The 27,938-nt window shown below is 47.4% G+C and overlaps 1 protein-coding gene across 3 annotated transcripts in view; it reads right to left on the bottom strand.

Moving 5' to 3' along the window:
- Nucleotides 1-23,521, bottom strand: part of ARFGEF2 (ADP ribosylation factor guanine nucleotide exchange factor 2) — a 79,686-nt gene extending 56,165 nt beyond the window's left edge. For all 3 annotated transcript variants that reach the window (XM_065922137.1, XM_065922138.1, XM_065922139.1), the window contains exons 1-4: nt 23,237-23,521; nt 10,400-10,430; nt 9,291-9,414; nt 295-441 (exon numbers count right to left, since the gene is read on the bottom strand). In XM_065922137.1, the coding sequence (XP_065778209.1) occupies nt 295-441; nt 9,291-9,414; nt 10,400-10,430; nt 23,237-23,357 (423 nt within the window). In that variant the 5' untranslated portion in view covers nt 23,358-23,521. The remainder of the gene's footprint in view (nt 1-294; nt 442-9,290; nt 9,415-10,399; nt 10,431-23,236) is intronic.
- Nucleotides 23,522-27,938: the final 4,417 nt, after the last annotated feature.

Below are 27,938 nucleotides of genomic sequence, written 5' to 3'. Positions count from 1 at the left end.
TCCAGAAATTGAAGAGGAGAGAGTAGAGGATTTCAAGTCAATCTAATTCACAAGCAATTGATGTGATTATTAGCGGAACTATTTACTTTGAAAACACACCTGTTTCTGCTCTTCTGTTTTGGTCCACGCTAATCAGTTCTGACACTTAACAGAAATCTAAGTGATGCTTACATATTTCTGCTCTAGCTCAGTGCCTCCTGAGACAACTAACACATGGTAAATCAGAAATTCAAATTCCCAAAGGGGATGAGTTGTCTCATTTAAAGTCCAGACTAGATAGGCAGACAGAAATACCTTAATGATTTGTAACTGAACTCCTTCATCGGTCTGAGGGCCTTGAAAACAGTTGCAAATGGTTTCCACGATCCTGTCAATCAACCGCTTGCCGGGGGCGCCACTGTCAGGGGCGTTGCCGGTGATGTGCCCATAAGCGATGAGTTTCTAAACACAGAAAGCACAGATGTGAGAAGTTTCTGCCTGGCCAAGGCTGAGGCCATCCACAGCAGTTAAGAGGCAGGCGGTAGGCTTGGCCTTTAACTTCCGGTTCCCAGAGATCCCTCTGCTCCCCCTGGGTGCAGGGGGAATGGTCACCCCAAAAGCACATTATCTGGGCTGACTCCTGATGGCAGACGAGCCCATGACGCTGAGAGTGGCCGGGGGAAAAGGCATGTGCAGAATGGCCCCACACATGTGCAGAATGGCCCAACCACTTCTGTGGAAGATGGAGGAGTTGGGACTACCCTGGTGGTCCAGTGGTTGAGACTCCTGGCTCCTAACGCAGCAGGCGGCCTGGGTTCGATCCCTGCTTGGGGAACTAGATCCCATATGCTGCAACTAAGACCCGCCACAGCCAAATAAATTAAAAAAAAAAAGAAGGAATTAAAAACTATATGTAACAGAGATAGAAGTCGTTAGCAACTGCCTAGAGCTGGGGGATTCCAGGGAAATAGGAAGTGACGGCAAAAAAGAGCAAATATGGGGCTTCTTTCCGAGGATAAAGATGGTCTCTAATATGGCTGCACAACTCCGTCAATATACGAAAGTCACGGAATTGTATACCTCAGACAGGTGAACTGTATGCATCTGAACCATATCTCAAGCTGTTAAAAAAACCTTCCACCCCACCCACCACCAAAAGGCAAGATGCATAAAAACTAATGATAACAAGTTTTGCTTGAGCTCAGGGAAAACTAAGCAGCTGTGAGTAGGAGCAGGACTAAGACATACTGTGGCTCAGGCTTTCATTCTTCCTGAATGGTGCCATCATGCCCGTGCATTTTCCATTCCAAAAATTAAAGTAAAAACCCTCAATGAATTCTGCACCAACGCTATCAAACTGTGTCACCCATGCTGCTGAAGAGACAAGAGGCTGTCCGGGCTGTGCCCTCGGGGTCAGATGATGGGTCAGTTTGGACACGGGCCACCTCCCTCCTGACCTGGATTTCTTCAGGGACAATCTGAGAGCTGGAAGGGAACTCAAAGGTCAGGATGGTTTCAAAGCCAGGTTGATATTCAGCATCAGAGAGCGAGCCTGTGACAGATAAGAGATTCCTGGACCTCAATGCAGACGTGCTCGACCAGGTTGGTGAGGTAGAGCCCAGGAAACAATGTTTTTCTCCCAGTCCAGGTTGTCCTGACGGCTGACTGAATAAAAAGGAACCACTCATCTGCTATAGCCCCTCTGGGGTTCATGAACTCTAAGGCACCCTCTGCTTCCAGCAACTTAGTAAAGACTCTGACAGATGCTGCTCTGTTCTTTATCCTTTTGGTTTCTGGCGTGTCACATTCTTGATTTGCCTGCCTGGAGTGACACAGCTCCCGAGGCGATCACAGGGCCGTGGCCCCTGCGACACACAGACATGCCCCCCGCCGAGGCCTCACGCCACTTCTCACTGGCTTTTCCTCATTATTAGCCTTGAAAGCACCGCCGTTCAACACACAGGAAGAAAAACTGGTTGAGAGAGAGGCCGAGAGCAGAAATATGGCACTGCTGGGCCGAGAGAGCAGGAGAGGCCTGCACACACCGTGGGGCCCAAGATTAAGCCTGGGGAGCTCAGACGGAGGCAGGGAGCTGCTCCAGTGTGGTTTTGCGTTTTATTTATTTGTGGCCTTGTCAGTCCATGTGGGATCTCATGTTCCTGACCAGGGATCCAACCTGCACCCCGTGCTATGGAGTGCAGGATCGTAACCACTGGCTGCCAGGGAAGCCCCTCGTGTGTTTCTGAAGAACAAGTCCAGATACCCTTTGTCTCATTCCCTCTCATCACTGCTCCACAGGCTGGCTTTCTGTGAGGGCAGCCCTGCGATTGCTATTGTTTAGCTGCTAAGTCATATCTGACTCGTTTGTGACCCCATGGACTGTAACCCACCAGGCTCCTCTGCCGATGTGATTTCCCTGACAAGAAAACTGGGGTGGGTTGCCATCTCCTTCTCCAGGGGCTCTTCTCGATCCAGGTATCGAACCCATGTCTGCTGTGTCTTTGGCACTAGCAGGCGGATGAGCCACCTGGGAAGTCTCAAGAGGAGGAGTAGTAAATAAAATGGTAGCATATCATTTATCAGGAATGCCCTCTACTTGCATGGGGTGTTTTAACAGACATTAAAACCAATGTTGTAAAAAGTAGGCCATAGAGAAATCTATACAAGTATAAACGGTGTATGATATCATTTCCAGCTACTATGGCTGAGTCGAAGAGTTGGAATGGAGACTATATGACCTGCAAAAAGCCTAAATATTTAGCATGCAGTCCTCTACAGGAAAATGGTATCATAAATGGTACCATTTATGTTTAGAAAAAAAAAGAATTAAACATCAAAACAGGCAACTGGGTCTGGGCCCAGTGGTCTAAGGGACTTCAGCCTTATCTATATAGTTCTAAAAGAAATTTCTAACAGAGAATGTAGTCATGTACAACATATATTATTACACATTGATTTTAAAATAAGCATTAAAACAAACAATTTCTTTTAGAAATAAAAGCTAAAAGATAATGCTTGTGATACGAACCAGGTAGCTTAGATCAGTAGTTTCCCACAGCTTTATGTAGAAAGAAAATATTAGAACTCTATTTCTATCTACTTTTTATCTTACTCTTTTAAAGGTCTATTTTTGTATGGTTTATAATGTATGCAATGCAATAACAGTAGCATGTGTATATAATCTTATAATTGAAGAAATACTGTGAGTGAATATTCTCAAAAATAATTTCTGTGGTTGGTCTATGCCCAGAAAAACCTGGAGATCACTAACTAGTTTAGACAAGACTGAACTAGTTTTCTCTCCCCCAGGTCCTGGCCTTAGGGTAGCGTGTAGAGACCAGGTGCTGAAGGAAAGGATCTTTATCACTTGGGAGAAGCGAGAACAGGGAAGGCTTCTCCGGGGGGGTGGGGGGGGGGGGAATGCTGAGCTCTGTACTTGTAGCAAACCAAACCCGAAGCATCTCTGCTACCCCCTCAACTTTCCAGGCTAAAAAAGGGATGCCTTAAAACGCCCAGGACACAATACGGATGCACCCACAGCTGGCTTCAACCCTGACCAAACCAACCTTTCCTCCTGGACACTGGCCCTCCACTTCCAAGGCAGAAGTCACCTCGCCCACACCCGGAAAAGCCAGTTGAACAGGCTGTGCAAGGACAAACCTCAAGAGGAAATCATTTTTTTTCATTCAGTATTCCCGGGAGCACCTAGCCACTTTTTAATGTCATAAAAAGGACAACACATTTTGTCCACATAAGAAGGACAACACATTCTTTGTATAAGCAAAGAAATCCTGGTGTACCTACCACATCACAGAGAACTTCCAATGTAAAAAAGAGCTAACCATACGCCAAAAGCATCAAGACAGGTACTGTAACTCAAGTTGCTGAAGCAACGCAGGATGTCAGTGTTTCCACCAGAAATCATACTTGCATGTACACTGAGTTTCAGAAAGAAGACCATTTCTAGGAAAACACAGACTATTTATAATGAAAGAGGCCAGAAGTACAGGCTAATAGCAAAGAGTGGAGGTCAGCAACCTTTTTCTATAGAGGACCACCTGCTAAACATTCAGGCTTTGCAGGTCATATGGTCTCCGTTCCAACTCTTCAACTCAGCTGTAGTAGATGGAAAGCAGCCAACAAAAGGGCCCGGCTGTTGTCACGAACTGAATGCTTGTGTTTTCCCAACTGAAGTCCTAATCCTCCATGTGATGGTAGTCAGAGGGAGGGTCTTGTGGAGGTGATTAAATCTGGATGAGGCCATGAGTGGTGTCCTCACGATGGGATTAATGCCCGATGAGAAGAGACTTCCCTGGTGGTGAGTGGTTAACAATCTGCCTTGCAATGCAGGGTACACAGGTTTGGTCTGTGGTCGGGGTACTAAGATCCCACATGCTGTGGAGCAACCTAGCCTGCATGCACAACTACTGAGCCCACACTCTGGAGCCTGTGCGCCACAAACAGAGCCTGCACGCTGCCACCAAAGATGCTGCATGACACAACCAAGACCCAGCGTGCCGAAACTAAGACCCAGCACAGTCAAATAAACGTCAAAAAGAAGAGACCAGACTCCTGGCTCGCTCTGTCTGCCACCTGAGGACACAGTGACAACCTGCCATCTACACACCAGGACGAGGGCTCACCAGGAATTCAACCAGCTGGCCCCTTGTCATGGGCACCCCCAACCTCCAGAAACCTGTGGGAAATAAATGTCTCTTGTCTGTATTATTCTGCTACATCAGTCTAAACAGATTAAGGCAGCTATGTTCCAGTAGAACTTTTATTCACCAAAGCAGGATGCAGGCCAGATTTGCACAGACTGGTTCCAAATAGGAAAAGGAGTACGTCAAGGCTGTATATTGTCATCCTGCTTATTTAACTTGTATGTAGAGTACATCATGAGAAACGCTGAGCTGGAAGAAGCACAAGGTGGAATCAAGATTGCCGGGAGAAATATCAATAACCTCAGATACACAGATGACACCACCCTTATGGCAGAAAGAGAAGAAGAACTAAAGAGCCTCTTGATGAAAGTGAAAGAGGAGAGTGAAAAAGTAGGCTTAAAACTCAACATTCAGAAAACAGATCATGGCATCCGGTCCCATCACTTCATGGAAAATAGATGGGGAAACAGTGGTTGACTTTATTTTGAGGGGCTCCAAAATCACTGCAGATGGTGATTGCAGCCATGAAATTAAAAGGCGCTTACTCCTTGGAAGAAAAGCTATGATTAACCCAGACAGCATACAAAAAAGCAGAAACAGTACTTTGCCAACAAAGGTCCATCTAGTCAAGGCTATGGTTTTTCCAGTAGTTATATACGGATGTGAGAGTTGGACTATAAGAAAGCCGTGTGCTGAAGAATCGATGCTTTTGAACTGTGGTGTTGGAGAAGAAGCTTGAGAGTCCCTGGGACAGCAAGGAGATCCAACCAGTCCATCCTAAAGGAAATCAGTCCTGAATACTCATTGGAAGGACTGATGCTGAAGCTGAAACTCCAATACTTGGGCCACCTGATGCAAAGAGCTGACTCACTGGAAAAGACCCTGATGCTGGGAAAGATTGAAGGCGGGAGGAGAAGGGGACAACAGAGGATGAGATGGTTGGATGGCATCACCAACTCAATGGACAGGAGTTGGAGTAAACTCCAGGAGTTGGTAACAGACAGAGGCCTGGAGTGCTGCGGTTCATGGGGTCACAAAGAGTCGGACGTGACTGAGCAACTGAACTGACTGAACTGATAGTTTAAGGACCCCTGATTAAAAACACAGGCTTGGAGTAAACAAGTCCTAGATGCCCACCCAATCCCATCATGCCTGGCTGGAGGAACTTGGCAGGGCTGGACACTTTATTCTCTAAGCCTCAGTTTCATTCATTCAAAAAATGAGGATAAGGGTAAGAAGCTCAGACAGTTGTTGGGAAGATTAAACACAAAGATGGGGATAAAGCTCTTAGCACGGGGCCCAGCACAGCCTGAGTGCTCAAGATGTTAGCTGTTGTTTAGCACATCAATAATGGTAACTATCGGCACCAGCTTCCAAACTAAACCTTAATATGAGGACAAAACAATGAAAATTAAACTTAAGCCAAATTTTCCTCAGAAAATGTCCAGAGCAACAAATATTTTGGGCTAGAAGTAGGATTTGGGCCTGGCATTTGAAAATTCTTGGCTGATGACATGCTTCACACAGGACAATCTGTACAGAATTATACTGAATGAGAAAAATGGCTTTTCATTTGGAAGAGCTGCTTCTGTGAAGAAACTGTCATCAATTTTCAAGTATAGCTATAGCAAAGAAGAGAAATTAATAGAGTAAATATTAGACTAGAGATGCCAAAAGTGTGGCGTGCCCACCTCCACTTGGCAGCCCTGTGTCTCAGCAGACATACCCAGTCACTTGTGGCACGTTCTCAAGAAACCCAGATGAGGCTCCAGATAATTTTTCAATGCAGCTTCTAAGCAATCATAATACAGAACCTGAAGGAGTCTTTTGGGCCTAGAAAAGAGAACTACAGTCTCAAAGGCCCCTTGCTGAATCATCTAACTTCGGAGAAAACAAAGCATAACTTTATTTCCACCCTGATGCTCCAGGCCAGTTGCATCTATCTGGGACTTATCACCCCCTGTCCGGAAACCTTCCACCCCCTACACCCGCCCAGAAGACTTATCACCCCCTGCCCAACTACAAGTGTCATCTCAACAAAAGAATACCCAAAATATCCCACCTGATTGACGTTTCCCTTATCGCTTCCACAAACCTCCCTATAAGTATGAAGCCTCCCTGATCCCTTTCGGCGCTCAGCCAGGTCGTTAGGCCGACTGTCGCCCCTCCTTGCCTGAATAAAGGTAACCTACTTCTGTTGAGGTCGTCTTTCCTTTTCTGCCTCGCCGGAACTATGCCTTACAGAACCTATTCCCCATTCCTGCTTTAGAAAGTACTAGTGAACTGTGTATTGCTCCACTGTATTTTTTAAAAATTTATCAAGCTCTTTTCATTGCTGTAGGTTCCCACTGGGGTTAAAAATAAATGTTTCTTGGGGGAACCAAAGCTTTAGGAGCAGAACTCAGGAAAAATTCAAGAACGCTCGACCAAAAATGAAGAAGCTCGAGCTACCTTCTGCCCGGTGGTCACCTCCCTGGATGCAAACATCCTAGGCGACCTGCCCAGCCCCAGGCGGGTCACCACCGGGCAGAGGCTGGGGTCTGGACTTCACCCAGCTGATAGGGCAGGCCAGGTGGCAGTGACTCCTGGCCAGAGCAAGTGCCTCTGCCCTTCTTGCCAGCCACAGGCCCCGTGGGTGTGCCTTCTGACCCTGGGACCTGCTGGGCGTGCACACCTGAACCTGTGATGGGGGAGGGGGGAGCCTCAGAAATGCTACGGTCATCTCCTCATTGGTATACAGACTGGGGGCGGACATGTCCACTGCCCCCAGCTGCCCAGCTGAGGTGTGGGGAGCAGCAGGAAGGCCAGGCCCAGTGGGGATTGCCTCCCAGGCCAAGAACACGTTGCAGGAAATCTGTCTCTAGCTGGCAGAGGAGGGCCCAAGCCCAGCAGGTGTTTCTGGGTCTCTGGCCATAGTTGATGGTTTGCTGCACAACCGCCTCGGGGCAGCCTCAGAGATGCAAATTAAAGCACCTTCAAGGTTCCAGTCACACAGTTGTGAGGATTAAGGAAAGCACCCCAAAGTAGGTGAAAGCGATAAAACCCAGTGCTGGTGATGCTCTGATTAAATGTGACATATTGCAAAAAAAAAAAAAAAAAAGAAGAAGCTCGAGCTATAGCACTGTTTCTGTCCCTCACTATCTGCACGTCACTAGATAAGTCACCCTAACTTCTGCACGGCTGCTTCTTCACCAGTCTAAAGGAATTTATAACAAGGCTACTTATGGCCCTAAATACATCAATCTCATTATTCATAGATTTGCACTTGTGAATGCTCCCGTTTACTAAAATGTAAGTTCCAAATCAGTACTTGGGATACTAATATGGTCCTTTGTGGACACCCACAGTGCAGAGAAAAATTTGAATCACTTAAGGGTCAAGCACCCAACTGAGGTCAAACAAGGAGCTGCCCTGCCGCCTTGTTTCAGCCCTCTCGCTGTAGGCAGGAACTTTTCTGTGATCTATTTAGTGCCATGGTGCTCACATTCTGGTCCTTTCTGTTGGTTATTTCACCACTTAAAATGGCCTGCATACACAGAGCTGAGTGCTATCTTACTGTGGCCAAGAACAAGAAGGCAGGGACGTGCCCTAAAGAGAAAGGGTGTGTGATCAGCTTTGTTCAGGAATGTGTCACAATGCTGCTGACCATGAGCTCGAGGCTAATGAATCAACGATGAAGTTGTAAATAAGGTGTCTTTAAACAGAAACATGAGCTTCCCTGAGGGCTTAGTGGTAAAGAATCCACCTGCCAATGCAGGAGACCCAAGAGACACTGGTTCAATCCTTGGGTCAGGAAGATCCCCTGGAGGAGGAAATGGCAACTCACTCCAGTATTCTTGCCTGGGAAATGCCATGAACAGAGGAGCCTGGAGGGCTACAGTCCACAAGGTCACAGAGTTGAACACAACTGAGTACGCAAGCATGCAAATAGAAACCCACAAAGAATAAGGTTGTATGTTCATCACCTGATGAAGAGGTGACTGGAGAGCCTTGCAGGAACCTAGTCCTGTAGTTCGTACAGGAACAACGCTTTAGGACTTGTTAATTCTGTGCTCACAGCAACTTTACAGACCATTACCACAAATAACGTGCGTCGATTCTCTCTCTACTTGATGAGTATTAATGCCATCAATAAAGAAGCTGCATAAAACACCTTCTGTGCCTGCATATGTACCAATAATTCAATCAATGCTAGAAGTTTCATTTAGGAAAACACACACAAGAGAGATCAATAAAGTACTTCTAGGAATCAAATTCCTTTTTTAGGTAAAGAGATCAGACCTCTCATTCTTGCCTCCCTGACTGTAATATAAAGGATGAGGTGAAATGCTCCTCCATCCACCACCTCAGAGCACTGTGAGGACCAGGGGTGGTGAGCACAGCTCCTGTGGCAGTGGGTCCCAACCTTTTCGGCAGCAGGGACCGGTTTCATGCAGGACAGCTCTTCCATGGACTGGGGAGCGGGGAGGATGGTTTCAGAACGGTTCGAGCGCATGATGTTTATTGTGCACTTTGCTCTAGTCTCCCGTCGCTGCTGATTTGACAGGAGGGGCGGGTCCGTGGCCTGGAGGCTGGGGACTCCTGGGATAAAGGACCACCTGTAGCCTGCGAGAACACCCTGTACACCACCAAGGTGAAACACAGTACCTGCAAGCAGTCGAGGGACGTGCTGACCACCCGGGGGGACCTGGACTGGCAAGCTAGCTCGAACGGAAGGAAATACTTGTCAGCTTCAATGAAGTTTGCCTTTGGTGGCGCCGCAGCACCAAGCCTAGGAGAAAAGCAGGAGAGGGCCGGAGGGGAAATGAAAAAAAAGCTTGCTTCTGCTACTCCCCCCGCCCCCACCACTTGCAATCATTTAGTTAAACTACATCTGGGGGGCTAGACAGGGAGGAGTTTAAAGACACGCATTAGGGAAAAAAAACACCAAGGCCACCACGCGCAGAAAACAAGGTCTCTGATGACAGGCTGTCTCGTCAGCAACCTGGATTCGGATCCCGGATGCCACATCAGAGCTGCATTTCTGAAGTGGGGACTCCGGCTTCATTACTCTGAGGACTAGGGGCCGCCCTGTAACAGTGCACGCCGCCCTCCTGCCTGAGGAAGCGCGACCTGGAGGAGTCAGGGTCTGGCCTTCTCGGTCACGGGAAAGTGGCTGCTGGTGTTAACTCACTGACTCGTGTCCAACTCTCGCGAGCCCATGGACTGTAGCCCGCCAGGATCCTCTGTCCATGGAATTCTCCAGGCAGGGATACTGGAGTGGGTTGCCATGCCCTTCTCCAAGGAATCTTCCTGCATATCCTATGTTAGCAGGTGGATTCTTTACCACTGAGCCACCGGGGAAGCCCGAGAGGAGAGGGCAAGGAAGGTCAAGTCAGAGCTGTTGAATCTTCCGTTGGGGCTTCCCAGCTGGCTCAGGGGTAAAGAATCTGCCCGCAATGCAGGAGACCGGGGTGCAATCCTTGGGTTGGATTGGATCCTACAGTCCATGGGGCCGCAAAGAGTCGGACGCAACTTAGCACACACATGCACGCACCCTCTCCTCCAATATGCAGTTAGCCAGTCATCTCTTAACCTGGCATCAGTACGGACAGATACAGAGTCCTGACGTGGGTCCAGCACTGGCTGGGAGAGTGTGTGCCCCCCGCTCCACCCGGGGTCAGAAACAGGAGAAACACGTGGAGAAAGACGTTCCCATGGCCACCGCCAATTCCCGCCACACTGCACTTCAGCCAGGAGAAGGTGCCCAGGCTTACCTCTGCTTCTCTATTTCTGCTTTAATTTCATCTGGTGGGGAAGAAAGAAAGGCATGTTAGGAGCGGGTAATGTGTATATAAAAGAAAACAAACAGAACAAAATATTGAAAGCTGTCTAAGTAAGGCGATGATGATCTTTCTTTTCCACATTTTCTATGGTAAGTATATATACTTTTGCTTTAGCATTTAAAAAAAATGTGTTAAATATGCTAACACAAAATTTACCACATTAACTATTTTTAAGTACAGTTCAGCAACATTAAGGACATTTCTATTGTGCTAATGTATATAATTTTAATTTATATATATAATTTTATATTTTTTATATATATATATAATTTCTACAAGTTAAAATTATTTTATGAACCTTTACCATGGAGGGTATATCAACTACATGGTTATGAACATAGTGTCAACACTCAGCAATCATGATCTCAAAGAGAGAGTCTTATTTCTACGAGGACACGATTTTGTGCCACTGAAACAAGAACACCCTATCTAAACACGCTGGTTTCCCCCACATCCACTTAGTCGAATGCATTCCTACGTGGTGCGCTTGGCAGACTCATGGTATTATCAAAGCAGGCCAGTGAAGCCAGTCTATCTGAATTCCATGTATTCAGATAACCTCCAAATGGCCAGCCTTCTTTATACAATCTCTTGTGAGCCAGTGGTCTCGACACTGCGTTAGTTATCCTAGCAACCCCTGAACACAGTGCTGGGAGTGACAAATTTCCTCTCCCTGGACAACTCTATTCTAGACTGACTTTTAGGAAGTGAAAACCAAGTAACTGAACTTTACAAGAGGTGGCAATTTTAACCTTCGAGCCAACCTTTCAATGTCCTCTTTCTACACCCATAAGAAAGCAGAAGAGAAACATCTGGATGACTAATATCAAACATCTCGCTCAAGGACCAGAAGGCCTGTGACACACTGGGTCTGCCCACAGAGCTCCATGGTGTGGTTCCTGCCCCTCCAGGACCAGAATCCAGGAAGGTGCAGGTTTGGCCTCTTCCAGCTGAGGCCTCAGGCTGCGGCAGTGGCCAGGGAAATCCAGCCCAGGAGGCCGGAGGCCAAGCTTCCAACTTGCAGAAATCAACATGACACAGCCTGGTGAGGTGAGAGGCAAGAAATGAGTTGGCAATTCCGGCAGAACTAGGTTCTGGCATGGATATCTCTCAGCTGAATGACACCAGGTGGGTTATTAAACCTCCCTGAATCTTGATGTCCTACTCTAAAAAAAACGAGCATGATAAAAAGCAGCTCCATATGCTCCAAAGACTGTAACAGGGCAGGTGGGTGTGGATAACTTTTGAGAAACCCCGTGTTCATGGCTAAGGCAATGTCAAGCATACACAGGTGGTCAATAAATGTCAGCTCTCTGGCTCTTAAGACAGGAGTCAGTAATAGTGCAGTCTCTACTGCCATCAGTGAACTGCAGAGAGTCAAGGGAAAGAAGACAATTAGAGGAACACAAATCACGGTAACAGCTGACATTCACAGGGGCATGGATCCATCTGGTCCTCCTTACGCCTCCGGAAGACAAGACACTCATCTCCTAACCATGTGCAGGTGGGGGATCTGGGCCCAGAGAGGTGTGCCCACGGTCACAGCCAGGAAGCGCCACTGCGGGACTCACAGCCCGGCTGTCTGCTCCAGAGACGGAGGGAGGTGGGAAGAGGAGGAGCAGATGGCGGGGCACACCTGCTCTGGTTTATTGCCCCACGTTTTAATAGGCCCTGCTCTCCCAACTGCCAACTGGGCAATTAGCAGCAATAAATAAGCAGGCTGGAAAGGAGGGAGACCTGAGCGGGGTGTGGCAGCTGCAGCTGCAAGGCCATGGTGTCTTCCTGGGAAATGCTTTCTGGGCGTCACTGTCCTATACGAACCCCTCAGGTCACACCTCCTGGTTCATCGATGACTTTGGCACCAGCTCACCTTCTTCTGCTCTGCTGCCAGGCTAGGTCCAACAAGGACCATGACCAACCTCAACGACACCATCTCTAGTCAACTCCACCAAGGTTCCACAACATCCCTTGGAACCTTCATGTCCCTGCCTACATTCGATCTGCTACACTACCCCCCCCACTATGCAAATCCACAAGGCCCTCAGTCCCTGGCCCTCCCCCCAAGCCAGCCCGGAGGGGCTGGTCACACTCTGAATCTTGTCCCTGTTTGGAACTTCCAGCTCTTCCCTGAACCTGCCCACCTCCTGTCCTTCCAGCTGACCTACTAACTGCCCCCGGTAGGACCCTTCTTTGGCCAGTCATATTTGACTAGGCCAACTTGTCAGCATTCCCTTTCTTCATTTTTCCAGGACAGATCCCATTAGCAGGACTGTAATTTGTTGCTGTTATTTTTCTGTTGCTAAGTTGTGTCCAACGCTTTGTGACCCCATAAGACTGTAGCACGCCAGGCTTTCCTGTCCTTCACTGTCTCCCAGAGTTTGCTCACACTCATGTCCGTTGAGTTGGTGATGCCATCCAACCATCACATCCTCTGTCGCCCCCTTCTCCTGCCTGCCTGCCATCTTTTCCAGCATCAGGGTCTTTTCCTATGAGTTGGATCTTTGCATCAGGTGACCAAAGTATTGAAGCTTTAGCATCAGTCCTTCCAATGAATATTCAGGGATGATTTCCTTTAGGATTGACTGGTTCCTCTCCTTGCCAAACAATAGGCTTGACTTGCTCTCTAGCCTTTAGTGTTAACTTCTGGCCAAATCCCAAGCTTGTATGACCATCCCCTTCTGACCAGTCTCCACCCAATGACAGACCTCTGACAGCAGGGAAAGCCGGCAGGTCTCTAAAGGCCCCAACGACCAACCACAGCAATACCTAGACACTGCTGGTTAAGGTCACCCTCTCTACCTCTCCAGAGACTACTGCGCATCACGTTCTCTCCTCAAATACCCTCTCCCTCTTGATGTCACCATTCCTCTTTACCCACAACCAATGAAACAGCCGATTTCATGCAAAAATTAAGAGCCACAAGGAGACTCCTTCAACTTCCTGTGAGCCAATACATAAACTGACCAGCCCGCACTCTCCCCTGCTGGAAAACAGTTAGTGTCAAGTCCCTCCACCTTTGCAGTGTCCCATCCCTACTGCCTTCTGAGGAACTATTTACATCTGACCACTTCTCACCACGGGGGACCACCCCCATTATGCCAGGCCAAGCTGTCACCATCTCCTGCCTGGACCAAGAGCCTCTTTCTTAACTGGTCTCATGCCTTCAACTCTCACTGTTCCTCATGGCCCAGAGCGTTCTCTACACAGCAGCCAGAGGGATTTCCTTAAAATATAAATCAGATTATTTCTGCTCAAAATAGGTTATCCATAACCATTATAATGTAAATCTGATAACATCTGCGCCTTTGTGCAGAACTCCACTGGCTTCTCACCTCACACAGAGTAAAACTCACAGTCCTGATCCTGGCCTCCAAGCCTCTGAAAGATCTGGGCCCCTGTGATCCCTGCTCTGACGTCACCTCCCACCACCCCACCCCGGCTCACTCACGGCCAGTTCCTGTTCCAGGGCCTTCGCACCAGCTCCTCCTGCCTCCTGGAAAGCCCTCCCGCCCCCAGATATCCATAGGCTCACTCATCGATTCTTTCAGATGACTGTTCAAATGTCACCTCTTCCCTCGTTACCTGAAACTGCCACCCGACCCCTCCGTGTGGTTCTGCACTACCTCACCTGCCCTATTTTTTCACGTTACACCAATTTTTCTAGTCTTTCGCCACATTATTTACCACTTGTGACATACTCTGTTTCATTTATACTCTGACTTCCCCAGCAGAACATAAACTCTGTGACAACAGAGTCTTTGGTCTGTTCTGGTCACTGCGGAATACCCAGCATCTAAGAACTCCTAGGCACAGAGCAGGCACTCAGTTTGTTCAATGAATAAACTGTCTTTTTCTTAGTTAACCTCTCCCTCAACTGGCTCCCTTCCCAATGATGTTTAAACAAGCTCCAGTCTCTTCTACCTTCAAACAAAGATAAAAATAAAGTCAAAACCCCCTCCATGATCCACATCTCCCTCTTCACACCCCAGGCAAACCCTGGGAAAGAGTCGTCTCCGTTTCCTCACCTCCCACACCTGCCCCAACCCATTCCAGTCTGGCTTTCACCTTCACTGTGTCACCAGCACAGCTCCAGCTAAGGTCGCCCATGACTCGCAGGGCTCTAAAGCTGACGGGCAGTTTTCCAGGTGCTGTCCGACTTGACCTCTCCACAGCAATTGACCTTACTGACCTCCCCTCACAGAAATCTTCTCAATTTAAGGGCTTCTCTGGTGGCGCTAGTGGTAAAGAATCTGCCTGCAATGCAGGAGACATGGAGACGAAAGTTTGATCCCTGGGATGAGATGATCTCATGGACAAGGAAATGGCAACCCACCCCAGTATCCTTGCCGGGAAAAGCCCATGGACCGAGGAGCCTGGGGGGCTGCAGGCCACGGGATCACGGAGACACGACTGAGCAGGAGTGAGCACACCGCACACCTGGCCTCGAAGCGCACGTTCTCACTGGCCCTCTGCTTCCCCCCCATCTCTCCTCCGTTTCCTCGGCAGACTCGGCCTCCTCTGCCCAGCCAGGCGGGCCGGGGCTCCTCGGGCCCAGGCTCTCCTGCCTTTCCTTCCTCAGCTCTCCCTCAGAGGCATTCGCAGCTTCCTCCCCTTCAATTCCCACCTGGGCTCGGATGGCTCCCCAGTCCTCGTTTCCGGGGCAGGCCTGCCTCATGAACATGAAGCTCATGCGTTCATCCGACATCCAAGCCCCAACTCAGACCAAGCTCCTCCAACCACCTCTCTCCAGATGGTCTTCCAACCATCCCAAGGAACTGCACTACCATCCATCCAGTTGGCTGAGTCAGACACGTAAGAGTCAGCCTTACTGATCCACATCCTGACGTTCCTACCCAATCCAACATTAGGTTTTCTTGGCTTTTCCTTCAAACCAGCGCGGAATACCTTCATTCTACTCTGTGTCTACTGTCACTAGTCTAAGTCTGGGAGACCAGCATTTCTCCCCTGGATGATGATAACTGCCTCCCTAGTGGTCCCCGGGCATCCCCTCCGGGTTTCCTCAAAGATGTTCTGAACATAATGGCTCAAGTGATCTTTCCAAAATACTAATGTCTTTTTCAACTTCTTCCCTGTTTAGAACTCTGCGGTATTATCTCACTGGTATTGGGTCTAAAAATCAGAGTCCTCAACACAATCTCCAAGGTCTTGTATGCTGGGGCCCTGGACTACCTCTCCTACCTTATCTCCAAACCCTCTCCCCCTTCATCTACCATGCCCCAGGCACACAGTGGCCTTTCCTTTAGTTTTTTTTTTTAATTAATATTATTAAAATATAAAAAAACCCCAAACTTTTTAAGGTAACTAGAATCACAGGCAGTTGTATCTTTTAGTTTTCCTGAACGGTCATATTCCTCTCTGCCACAGGGTCTTTGCCTATGCTCTTCTGCCCCTGCTGCCAAAGTGCCTCTCACCCTAACCTCTTTAATGTTTATCATTCAGCTCTTAAGACTTCCTCAGGGAAACTTCCCTTCATCCCTTGTCCACTTCGCCTGTGGGATCAGTTTTTTCTCCTTCACAGGACTTGTCACGTTACTGGTATGACTCAGAAAATGTGATCACTTGAACCGACCCCTCCTTCCCCATTAATTCCAAGTTCCATGAGAACGGGGTCTTTGCTTTCTTTATGCCCTGACAGCAGGTATGACACCCAAATAAGTATCATCTAAATGAATGTCACTCTGGTTCAGTCAAAAGACAAAAGGACTCTACAGAGAACAAGAACACACTGATCATTCTTTAGGAATGAGGAAAATTTTAAGACTTCTAGGTCCCGGCATAAGAAGGCTGTTCTACAAGTCTAGAAAACCTAATGAAATACGTAATAAAAAAGCCCAAAGACTCATTTACAACCAAGACAGTAATCTCAAAGAAGCTTCTTACAGGAAGACTCCAGAAATGAACTAGTAAACATTTAAGTATTTTCTAAGATAACCTTGCTGGAAAGAAAGTCAAGTATTTTCCTGGCAGGCCCCCTAAGCCTGGTGAAAACGGTAAGAATTAAACACAGTTCTGAGCTGTTTACATGAGAGACTCCATGTACTTGCTGAGTAAGTACAGGTTTTCACAAGTTTGTGCTTTTCCATAAAGAATGATCTTACTGTTTTCCCCAGCACCGCTTACAGAGTCTCCCCTGAGATTTACAAGTACGGGGCAGAGCTCTAAACTCTTCCAACCACTTGCCTTGCTGGTGTGGAAATGTCAGAGACCAGCAAAGACATCCATAAACCAACTAATAAGGGAGGCAGAGAAGAACAAACATTCAGTTCCTTGTCCTTAAAATAAAACCACCAATGTCTCTGAACTTTAGTAGGTCATTTGTTAGGTCCCAGGAACTGTTGTCAGTTATTTATTGTGTTAGTTCATGTAACCTTTACAATAATCCTGTGACACAGGTATTATCACCTTTCTCATCCCAGGAAACCAAGGATCCCAGAAGGTAAATTATCAGTTCAGGACCACAAGACTAATCAATATGCAAAGTTTCAAACACAGCTGCCAATGAACTTTCTGCCAATCCAATAAATAAATCCTTTTAAATAATCAAAATCCAATTTTTAGTGCTGCTTCTAGACAGAGGACCTCCTCCTGCAAAACAATCATAAACCTTTTCAACAAAAAGTAATGTCAGTTAAAAAAAGAGTCCTACTATTTCTCAAAATTTTTATAATCCATAGCACTCATAAACAAATGTCTAATCAAAACACCAGACCTTGCTAACATTAAAGTTTTATTCTGTATTCCAACTGAAAGTCTTACTTTATGATAAGGGATATTTTTGATATTTTCCAAATTTTGCACTTATATTCCTTCTAAGGGTGAGAACAGTTATTTTGAACATATCAAAGTTAGAGGAACAACAACAGCGTACAGCGAAAAAGGCAACTTACCATGTTATACGGTCATGTGAATGCTCAATGTTTTTGTATATTAATATGCAACTAAAATTTATGACTCCCTGTAGAAGGAAATGTGGCCTCCCAGGTGGTGCTAGTGGTAAAGAATCTGTCTGCCAGTGTAGGAGATGTTAAGAGATGCAGGTTCAATCCCTAGGTCAGGAAGATCCCCTGGAGAAGGAAATGGCAACCCACTCCAGTATTCTTGCCTGGGGAATCCCATGGACGGAGGAGCCTGGAGGGCTACAGTCCACAGGGTCGCAAAGAGCTGGACACAAATGAAACGACCTGGCGTACGTGGAGAAGGAAACGGCAACCCACTCCAGTACTCTTGCTGGGAATCCCACGGACAGAGGAGCCCGGCTTTGCTACCCTTGCAGGGTCAGAAAGAGTCGGACATGATTTGGCAACTGAATGAATGAATGAAAATTTATGAATGTACTTCCTTAACTGGCTTCTTCTTTGAGTTTTTCTATCTTTAAAAAAAAGGAATAAACCAGAGCACGCCTGTGATCTACACTTCCCTCTTCCCCTTACAGCAAAGCCAATCTTTGGGAAAGGGTTGTGTGCTGCTCACCTCCCACTCACACCTCAGCCTACTCTGGTCTGGTTTTCACCCACATCATGCCAACAAAACAGCTCAAGCTAAGATCACCAATGATCCACATGTTTCTAAACTCTGTATATTAAACAGAGCTCCAAGTCTAAAACTGGGCTTTATGATTTATACGGCAGCTGCATGTTGTAGCTGTTGCCCATCTGGCTGGGCAGATGTGGGCAAGTCGCCCTTGAGCCTTGGTTTCCCGTAGCCTGCTGTATCCAAAGGTGGACATCAATTACATGTCACAACTCCAGAATGCGTAAGAAGGAATTTACTGCTGATAAAGAGACTGAGGTCATAAATCAGAAAGATTTATACGTCAAATGAAGCTTATGGGAAACCAGCTCTTTACTCTCATTTTCTTCCTTTTAGTCCCGAAATTAAACCAAATACATATGCAGTGAAAAGATTCAGAGAAAAAGCTGTGATCTTTTTGATTACAGGCTTTCAAATACTACATCTCAAAATTCAATTCAACCGTATTAAAAAAATATGGTCTCTTTACTTATTGAAACATTACCAAACCGTCACTGCATAGAAACTTCGCCTCAACACAATGACTGTTTAAGGCCCCATTGAGCACCTCACACAGCCTAAGAGCTTCCTTACGGAGAAGCAATGGTGCTGGTGGTCACCGTGGGCTCCGGAGCCAGGCTGCCAGCGTTCACAGCCTGGCTCTGCGGCTTTCTGGTTGAGTTAGTTGGCCGAGTTCTTTAGGCCTCAATAAGGATAATAATAGTAAGAACTAAACTGCATGTAAAGCACATGGCACTGTGCCTGGAACATAGAAATGCCTAGTACATGGTTGATATCACACAGTTATTATATAACATGTGATTTTTTAAAAGTCACTCACTTGACTGGGTGATAATGATGCATCAGTGTTAGGTTCATCACTATAAAAACGTCTAGCTCCGGTGAGGGACGTTGGTAATAGCATGTGTGTCCGGGGGGCGGGTGGGGTGGAATATGGGAATTCCTTGTACCTCCTGTGCAGCTTTGCTGTGAACCTAAAACTGCTCCAAGATTAAAGTCACTTAATTTCATGCGAAAAACATAGGTATGTTTAATGACAGCTGACAGTTACAGAGCATTCAGCCCTTAAATGGCCCTTTGTGGGTTAAATGATGAAATAAGACACTGCATCTCTTATACATGAAGAATAATGTTAGAACAATTCTGTTCAAGTTTTGGAGATTTCAAAATCTTCCCACACCATTTAAAAACACTCAGATTATCTTGTCAAGTCTCTAAACTTCATAGTTTTTTTTAAAATTTATTTTTAATTGGAGGACAATTGCTTTATAATGTGTTGGTTTCTGCCGTACAATGTGCGTTGCCCATAAGGATGCATATATCCCCTCCCTCTCGAGCCTCCCATCTCCTACCTCATCCCTCTAGGTCGTCACAGCACCAGGCAGGCTGAGCTCCCCGATATACAGCAGCTTTCCACTAGCTTCTAGTTTACACGTGGCAATGTGTATATTTCAATGCTACTCTTTCACAGTTCATCCTACCATCTCCTTCCCCCACTGTGTCCACAAATCCATTCTCTTAGTCTCTAATTCTGCCCTGCAAATAGGTTCATCAGTACCATTTTTCTGGGTTCTATCATAGGGTTTAAGACCAGAAATATAAAAAGATCATGGGAAAGAATAACTCTCAATTAAGGCAGTTGTGAAAGGAAGGTTTAAAAATGTGATTATATGCTCCAACTGGAGGGCTGAAAGGTTCGAGATTATTAACATATATCAAAACTTCATTATGAAAGTAAAGAGCAACAGCATCCCTGAGGTGATGAATACTCTCACAGGCTCTTTTGATTTCCCAATAAAGGTTGGAAGGCCACGATTTTCTAACTGGGCAGACCCTACCTATGCATTTGGCCTTTAGTGAAGATGAATGCTATTCAGTTGCTAAGTCATGTCCGACCCTTTGTGACCCCATGGACTGCAGCACGCCAGGCTCCCCTGTCCTTTACTATCTCCTGGAGCTTGCTCAAATTCATGTCCATCGAGTCAGTGTTGCCATCTAACCATCTCCTCCTCTAGAGTTCCCTTCTCCTCCTGCCCTCAATCATTCCCAGCATCAGAGTCTTTTCCAATGAGTCGGCCCTTTGCATGAATCCCTGAGATTACTCCAAACCTATTCATCCTGATCATCACTGCTTTCACAAGGAACAATTCCTGTCTTCACTGAGCTAGGCAAGTTATTACTCTAATAAACACAGCATTTTAGTCATGTAATTACATTCTTATTTATTGCATCTACAAACCAAATAGAGCAATAAGTCATTCCTGAGTGAAGAACCAACCTAAGTGAAGAACATCAAGCCAGGCGCTTACAGTGTCTGTGGCTTCTCACAGTTCCAAATAATAAAGATAAACAGCACAGCAAGCCTACATAGTGTACCTACTGCATGCCGAGTGTTCTACGTGTCAGTTAACTTGACCTTTATAAAAGCCCCATCAGGAAGGTGTAACATCTGTCCAAGACCACAAAGATAGCAACTGGAAGGCAAGGCATTTGAAGCCAGGCAGGCGAGTCCAGAGAACACACTCCAAATCCCTACACCACACAGCCCCCGAATCCCCCGTTCCCTCCCAATACGCCACAACTGCTGGAAGGTCACAGAAGCTGTTTCCAGGAACAGCTCCTACTGGTCAACATTTCAACTCTGAGTGGTCACTTACAGCTCCTCTTATCAAAATGACAGGTAATCTCTAAAACACTCGCCACGCTGCAACGCTTCTTGCACACAGCAACGATTCAGCTACTTTTCGGGCTCATGCTCAGTCACATACGACTCTTTCCAACTCCACGGACTGCAGCCCGCCAGGCTCCTCCGTCCATGGGATTTTCCAGGCAAGAATATTGGAGTGGGGTGCCATTTCCTGCTCCAGACAGGGATTGAACCTGCAACTCCTGCACTGGTAGGTGAATTCTTTTACTGCCGAGCCACCTGGGAAGCCCCCTTCAGCTATTTTTATTGGACACAAAACTGGGCCTTGAGATGCAGAGTGAAATATCACCAGATACTTCGCTATATGCTTTTTTCTGCAGTCCTTTATTACTTAACAGCAAAGACACACGAGTACTGTCTTAAAAAAAAATGGCCAGTTTAACTCAACACTTTACACAGATTACTTTATAATAATTACTCAATTTGATGATAAGCTACCATGACAATCAGCTATTCAATTAACCTGTGTCAATTACTTACTTTATAGGCTATTTTTTCCCTTAAATAACATTATATGGGATATTTTATTTAACTCATCTATATTATTTGACGAGAAAAATATTTTTAACGGAGAATTTTTATTTTCAGTACAGGCTATTTCTTACAATTCACTACCAAAATACTGAATGTGCATTCCACAATTCGGGTTGGAAAAATCTGAAGTTCTCAACAAAGATATTATCTAAAAATATCTAAAAAGCTCCCAATGTTAAGGCTCTTTTTATAACCCATGTGATGATTTTATAAGTAGGTTCCAACAAAGTGATATATGATTTGGTGAAATTTTGATGTTAAGTTTTCTGAAGGGTAAATGAAAACTTTGCCAAATAACTATTTTCAAACTTATGCAACAATTCACTTAAAGTAACAGAGGATAGAAAGCAGGCACATTTCAAATTGGAGTTGTAAGTATCCGGCTTTCGCCTAACTGCTTTGTAGGGTTTATCCTGCATTCCTGATAAAACAGTATCCAACAGTTAGCCTTGGTTTTCTGAATAAAAAAGTTTTACAAATCTAAATCTCAGGGAGTTCCTTCAATTGATCCTGAATTTCTCAAGACTAGCAGCTGTTCCCAGATTATCTCAGCAACAACCACCTTTGTCATCAATAGTTCTTGATCCTTGAGGGTGTCTCAGACCCACAAAAGCTAGGGCCTTCTTCCCAGAAAAATAACTGCAAAGCTCACAAAACCATTCCTAAGCCCCAAGAGAAGACTCCCAGAGTACCTTGCACCAAATGAGGGGAGAAAGATGATGGTAACCTCAAACCTCAAAAGGTGACAAAGAAAATCAAACTTTCCATTCACTCAGTCACTTGTTAGGAAAACAGATCTTTTTACAGATTCCAAAGCAAAGGCATTGGGACGGCGAATTAATATGAGAGCCGACTCTGATCAAATGTACTGATCCTCACCTCCTCTCCTCTCCTGAAATTCCACGTGGTTGATACTTCCTGACTTTCAATACTTGGCTCAAATGTCACCTCCTCAGAAAGGACTACTTTCTTGACCATGCTGTCTCAGGCCCCCTTTATTACATTTTGCTCGTTTACAAAAAATTTTACAAAAGTAACTACAAAAAAAAATTACTAGTACAGAAGTATGTATTAGTATTCAAAAATGCCTCATTAATCTTTAAATTTACTTATCTTGTCTCCTCTATTAGACTATTAGCTCTGTAAGGGCAAATACCTTGTCTGTCTTCTTCCCCACTGTATCCTCAGTGTCAGGTACACAGTGGGCATTTGATAAATAAATATTTGCTGAATGACAGAAACTAAAAGACAGGATGTTGATAACAGAATCAACCACTAAGGTTTTAACTAGGGATGAATAAGACTTCTCCCTGCCGCTCAGTCATCTGTGGGTCCCTTCAAGTCAGCACCACCTACGGTGCGTCGAGCACTGTTGGGGATCCTGCGGTGAATAAAACAAGTATCTCTGCCCTCACAGACCCTCTGTCTGAGAACGAGCAGATCTCGTGCACACTACAATACCTGGGAGGTGCAGAATAACCCTCTCTATATTCCCTCCTGGAGGGAGTTACGGGCGATACCCAAATGAAAGACAAACCGTCACCACTTGGGCACTTGCAAAGCAGGCCTCAGTTTTCCCTAAGCCAGCTGGGCGGCTCTTCCCACCTGCCCAGCTCACAAGGGACAACTCCAACCAGCAGAACCCATGTAAAGAAAAACTTCAGAGCAACAGCTGCTGTGTCTGAGGATGACGAAGGAACGAACCAGGAAATGGGACGACAGGGAGTCGTGGCGAGAACCCAGGGCTGGGAGGCTGGAGAGCCGGCCCTGGCTGTCACCAACCTGCTGGGTGACCTTGGGCCAGTCCCGAGCTGCAGAGCACCAGGTCCCCCCCCCGGATCTAATAAGGAGGCCGGGCGGGTGGGCCTTGGGGTAGCGGTGGGAAAGTGGCGCCCAGGAGGGCGGGCTGAGGCCGGGTGGGGTAACGGCCGGCATGGGGAGGCCGGCGCGGGGCCAGGCCGGGGCGGCTCACCCACCGAGCGCCACCTGGCAGGCCCTGCGCAGCTGGGAGTGCTGGGGCCGCTTCACCTCCTTGTCGGCTAGGATCTTCTCCAGGGCCCGGGACACGAACATGCTCTTGGTCTGGCTCTCCTGCATGGCCCCGGCCCAGCAGGGGCTGGCAGCCCCGCGGGCAGACTGCGCGAGCGGGCGGGCGAGCGAGGCTGCGGGCCCGGCGTCCCCGCCTGCACCAGCCGCGTCCGTCCGCGCCACCCAGTCAGGAAGCGACGCCGCGGCCCCACGGCGCCGCCATGTTGGAGCGCGTCACGTGACCACGTGACCGGCGGAGCAGCGACGGCGTCCGTCGACCCCGTGACCTCGGGGGCGGGGGCCTGTGGCCGGGGGCGTGGTCTGTGACTGGGGCGGGGCCTGTAGCAGGGGGCGGGGCCAGGTGGGGGAGGGTAGGGGGGAAGTTGCAGAGAGTAGAAATGGGCGGAGGCGGGGGGCACGTGAAGGACACAAGAAAAGAGGTGACGGGGGCGGGGGGGGGGTGACGGAGGTGTGAGGAGAAAGGGGCAACGAGGAGCGTGAGGATGGGGGATGACCGGGTGGGATATGAAGGAGAGAGAGGGAACTGGAGAGGGAGGAAGAGGGCAGAGAAGACTGGATAAAAGGGCGAGAGAGGAAAGAGGCGAGGCGAGGGAGAGGGAGAGAGGATGGGGAGGAAGTTGGCAAGGGAGAGGTGATGGAGTCAGCGGGAGTGAGGAGGAACTAGAGGGAGCTGGACCAGCAGGTGAAGAAAAGGAGGAGGTGGGCGGGAAGAAGTGTGCGGCCTTGGGGAGATGGGGAGAGAGCAGGGCGGTGGGGGAAAGACGGGGAAGAGGGGCGCGAGGAGCGAGGGAGGCGGGGTGGGACAGAAATGCTGTGGGAGGGAGGGGGAGAGGAGGACGCCAGAAAACCGGCCGGGACAGGGAGAGAGCAAGGGAAGGCGGGGGTGAGGCGTGGGGCGAAAGGGCAGGTGAAGGGAAGGCTGAAGCAGAAAGAGCGTTTGGAAGGATGTGTGTTTATGCACACTCTCCAAACGGGATTTCCCCACCCCAGTGGCAAGACACGCGCCTTGCACGCGCGCAGCCCTCCTGCCCCTGGAGTAGAGCGGACTCCTGGCCTTCAGTCCAGGTGCTGCCCGGTGGTGTCAGAGAGGACCACCCCGAGATCTGGTTCCATAAATCCTTGGTTCTTCCCAGTTCTGTGTCTCAGGCGGGGGGGGGGGGGGGGGGGGGGGGGATGTTGGAGGGGGCACTTGGGGGCATCAGTCAGGGGAAGAAGCCAGAGATGGCCAGTGTCACAGGCCTGCCAGGGAGGATAGGAGACAGATTTTCTAGCCCACTCTCTCTCACAGCCAGTGATGTCACACCATCGGTGATCTCCACTGGACCCTCCCTTAAGCTTCCCGTAAGGGAGGGGCTGTGGTGCTTCTGGGCTCATGCAAGAGCAGGGTCTTCCGTGAAATCTTCTTAACTTCTGACGCAGACATGCTCAGATGCTCAGATGTCAGATCCAACATCTCAGGGAGACCCTGTCTCCCTCCAGCACTTTCGGACCTTTTTCACTTGTTGACTTCCTTGTCTGACTAGGGTACAGGCCACAGCAGGGCAGGCTACATCTCCAGGGCCTAGCCTGGAGCCAGGTTGCAGGTTTCATGGCCATAACTTCCATTGCCATCTCAAGACATGTCGGCTCCTCAGGTCAAGAAGTAGAGTCTGTACAGGATGGATAAACAACAGGGTCCTACTGTTTAGCACAGGGAACTATTTTCAATATCCTGTGATGAACCATAATGGAAAGAATATATACATGTATAACTGTATCACTTTGCTGTATAGCTGAAATTAACACAACGTTGTAAATCAACTATACCTCAGTAATTTTTTTAAAAGACTTTCTGGAACAGAGTCAAGTTTAAAATGAATAAATACTATCTTAAAAAAAAGTCTGTTTCTCTACCCCCTTGGACTAGTCTCGTGACTTGCCTTGACCTATGAATGTGGTGGAAGTGAGGCTGTGCTTTTCCAGAACCTGGGCATCATGAGGTCTTCAGATGGATGTGTAGAAGCATCTGGAAGAAAGAGCCTGTGGAGAGAGAGGCCCGTCCCAGCGCTCTTGACTGAGTGCAGCCCCAGCTGACCCACCAGCCAAATTCAACAGCTTGAGAAACCCTGGTGAGACCAATAGAGAAACTGCCCAGCTAACCCACAGATTCGAGGAAAACAACGAATGATTGTTATTGTAAGCCACTACATGTTGATATAGCTTTTTACACAGCAGTACATACATCACTGAGATACTCCTCAGTCCTCATGTGCTGAATGAATTGTGAGTGAATGAACGTGCGAAACTCAGAAGAATGCAGTGCAATCCACAGAATGACAGGTGTTTTGAGCCCTCCCCATGTGGACAAGGTCAGGCCACATCATTCCCCGGCTGACAGCCCTGCAGTGACTCCCTATTGAGTCACTCCTGGAATTGAGTCTAAGTATCTCAGTGTGGCTGACTTCTCAGGCCTCATCTCTCTCCCCCTTTCTTCCTCATCAGAACTCTCTAGCCACTCTGTGTCCCTTGTTGTTCCCATCCGGAGCTTGGCTTATGCACCTCTGTTCCTCTCAAACGGTGCTTCTCCGTGAGGCAGTACCGCCCTCAGGGGAATTTTTGGAACTGTGGAGAAAGTATTTTTATTGTCATGATAGGGAAGCTGGATGGTTCGTCTGCATCCTGCAGAGAACTGGATAAGCCAAGATAGCAAAGAATAGCGCATTATCCCATGTGGCTGGACTAGACACTTCTGGAAGTGAAAAACCTATAATGAAGTGGACCTAGAACCTACATCTGTTCTACCTACAAACACAAAGCATTTTTAGTATGGGTTTAATATATATTGAATTTTCCAGGAATGCAACTGTGATCGTAATTCAAAGGAACACTGTACTTTATCTGGAACATGACCAAATACTGTTCACCGTTTCAAAACCACATCACCAATGTTGAAGTCAACTATCATATTTGAGTTGCCAAATGGCACCCTGGCATCTGGAGCTGTCATAATCCAGGGGGTTCGACTTTTAGGTTCCAGCAGCTGACTGCTTTATTTTGTCACTTAGTGTAATTTTGTGCCTGAACATTTATACCTTGAAATAAAATCTTCAAATTACACATTGCTTTCCTTTTGTTTCATCTTTATTAGGTCATGATCTTTTCCAAGAAATTATGTGTGTGGGAAGATTTCATTATCTATGAATTTCATGTCAGAATAGTTAAGGGAGGTAGAGTTCCCATCTGTGCATCTGGAGGCGTGGTCTGTCCTGTTCACAACTCTGCCCAGAGCACACAGGAAGTGCTCGATAACTACGGGACAAATGAATGAAGGACGGGGTGGAGGGGGCTGGATTGGGGGCCACAGAACTTAGTCATTTAATCAGCAAGTTATGGGGGAGGTGGGGTAACTTCTGTGTTTCTATGGCGTAATAATCATCCCCAAAGACATCCACCTCTTAATCCCTAGTGAATAGACTATGTTAGAAGGTCAAAGGGACTTGACAGATGTGATAAAATTAGGAGCTTTTTTTTTTTTTAAGTTAAACGTTTTGAGATGAGGAAATTATCCTGGATGATCTTGTTGATCAGGATCTCAGTGTAATCAGGAGCCCTCAGTAGGGGGACACAGAAGGGTTGGAGTCAGCAGGAGATGTGTTGTTGGAAGCAGAGGTCATAGTGATTGTGGGGCCACAAGCCAAACAGCACAAGCCTCTACAAGCTGCGAAAGTCAAGAAGCAAGTGCCCTGAGTGCCTGCTCAAGGAACACCACCCTGCAGATCCATTTCGCCCTTCTGACCTCCCAAACCCTGAGAGAATACATTTGCGTTGCTTTAAGCCACTAAGTCTATGGTCATCTGTTACAGCCGTTACATCTGAATTTCAGCTAAACAAGCAATCCTGTTTTTAGTATAAATAGGTCCCATGCGATAATTGGGACATAGTTGTATTTTGAAAAGTATTCATGGTCTACCTGAACTCTAAACTTAACCAGGCACGTTGCATTTTGCCTAACCACCTTCCTCCCAGCTCCCTTTGTCCAGTAGCCGTGTTGGACCCATGAGGCGCCCCTTGGGATAGGAGTTTTTCTCAGCAGAGCAACAAGAGAGAAGGCGCCTGGGTCCCTGATGTTCTGGAGAGTCATGCCAATTCTGGGGTGCCATGCCGGTTCCGGGGTGCTAACTTTTACATGAGATAGAAATAAGCACTTTTTCTTTTCAGTTCCCTATCTGTTGCAGCTGAGTCTAGTCCTGATGAATGAAGTTGGCAGCCCACACCGTCTGCTTTGACTCCCGCTCTTCCTCTGAGTAATGTCTCGACTTGGTAACAAGTACCAGTCATTTAAGGCCCTTGGGGCTGTGCCTGCCGCCGGCCTTTCCAGCTGCCAGCCTGGTTTCTTCCCGTGATACACAGCCTCTTTATAAACCCAGACGTCCTGGGTGTTCCGCCCCCCGCTCCCACAGTGCCCATGTGTGTCCCTACTCCCCTGGAAACAAATTTATTTTCCATGTTTATTTTAAGGCAAAACTCCAGCGCAGCCTCCTCGATGCCTGTCAGCAGGGCTGGGGAGGGGGTTCAAGGCAGAAGCACCATTAGGTTGGGGGCCTCATATTTAGGAAAAGCCTCAAAGGTAGATTTTCAAGATTCTCTGGT

Source organism: Muntiacus reevesi, chromosome 2, assembly GCF_963930625.1.
Source record: "Muntiacus reevesi chromosome 2, mMunRee1.1, whole genome shotgun sequence".
NCBI classification, from domain to species: domain Eukaryota; kingdom Metazoa; phylum Chordata; class Mammalia; order Artiodactyla; family Cervidae; genus Muntiacus; species Muntiacus reevesi.
This window is presented reverse-complemented; position numbering and strand designations above follow the sequence as displayed.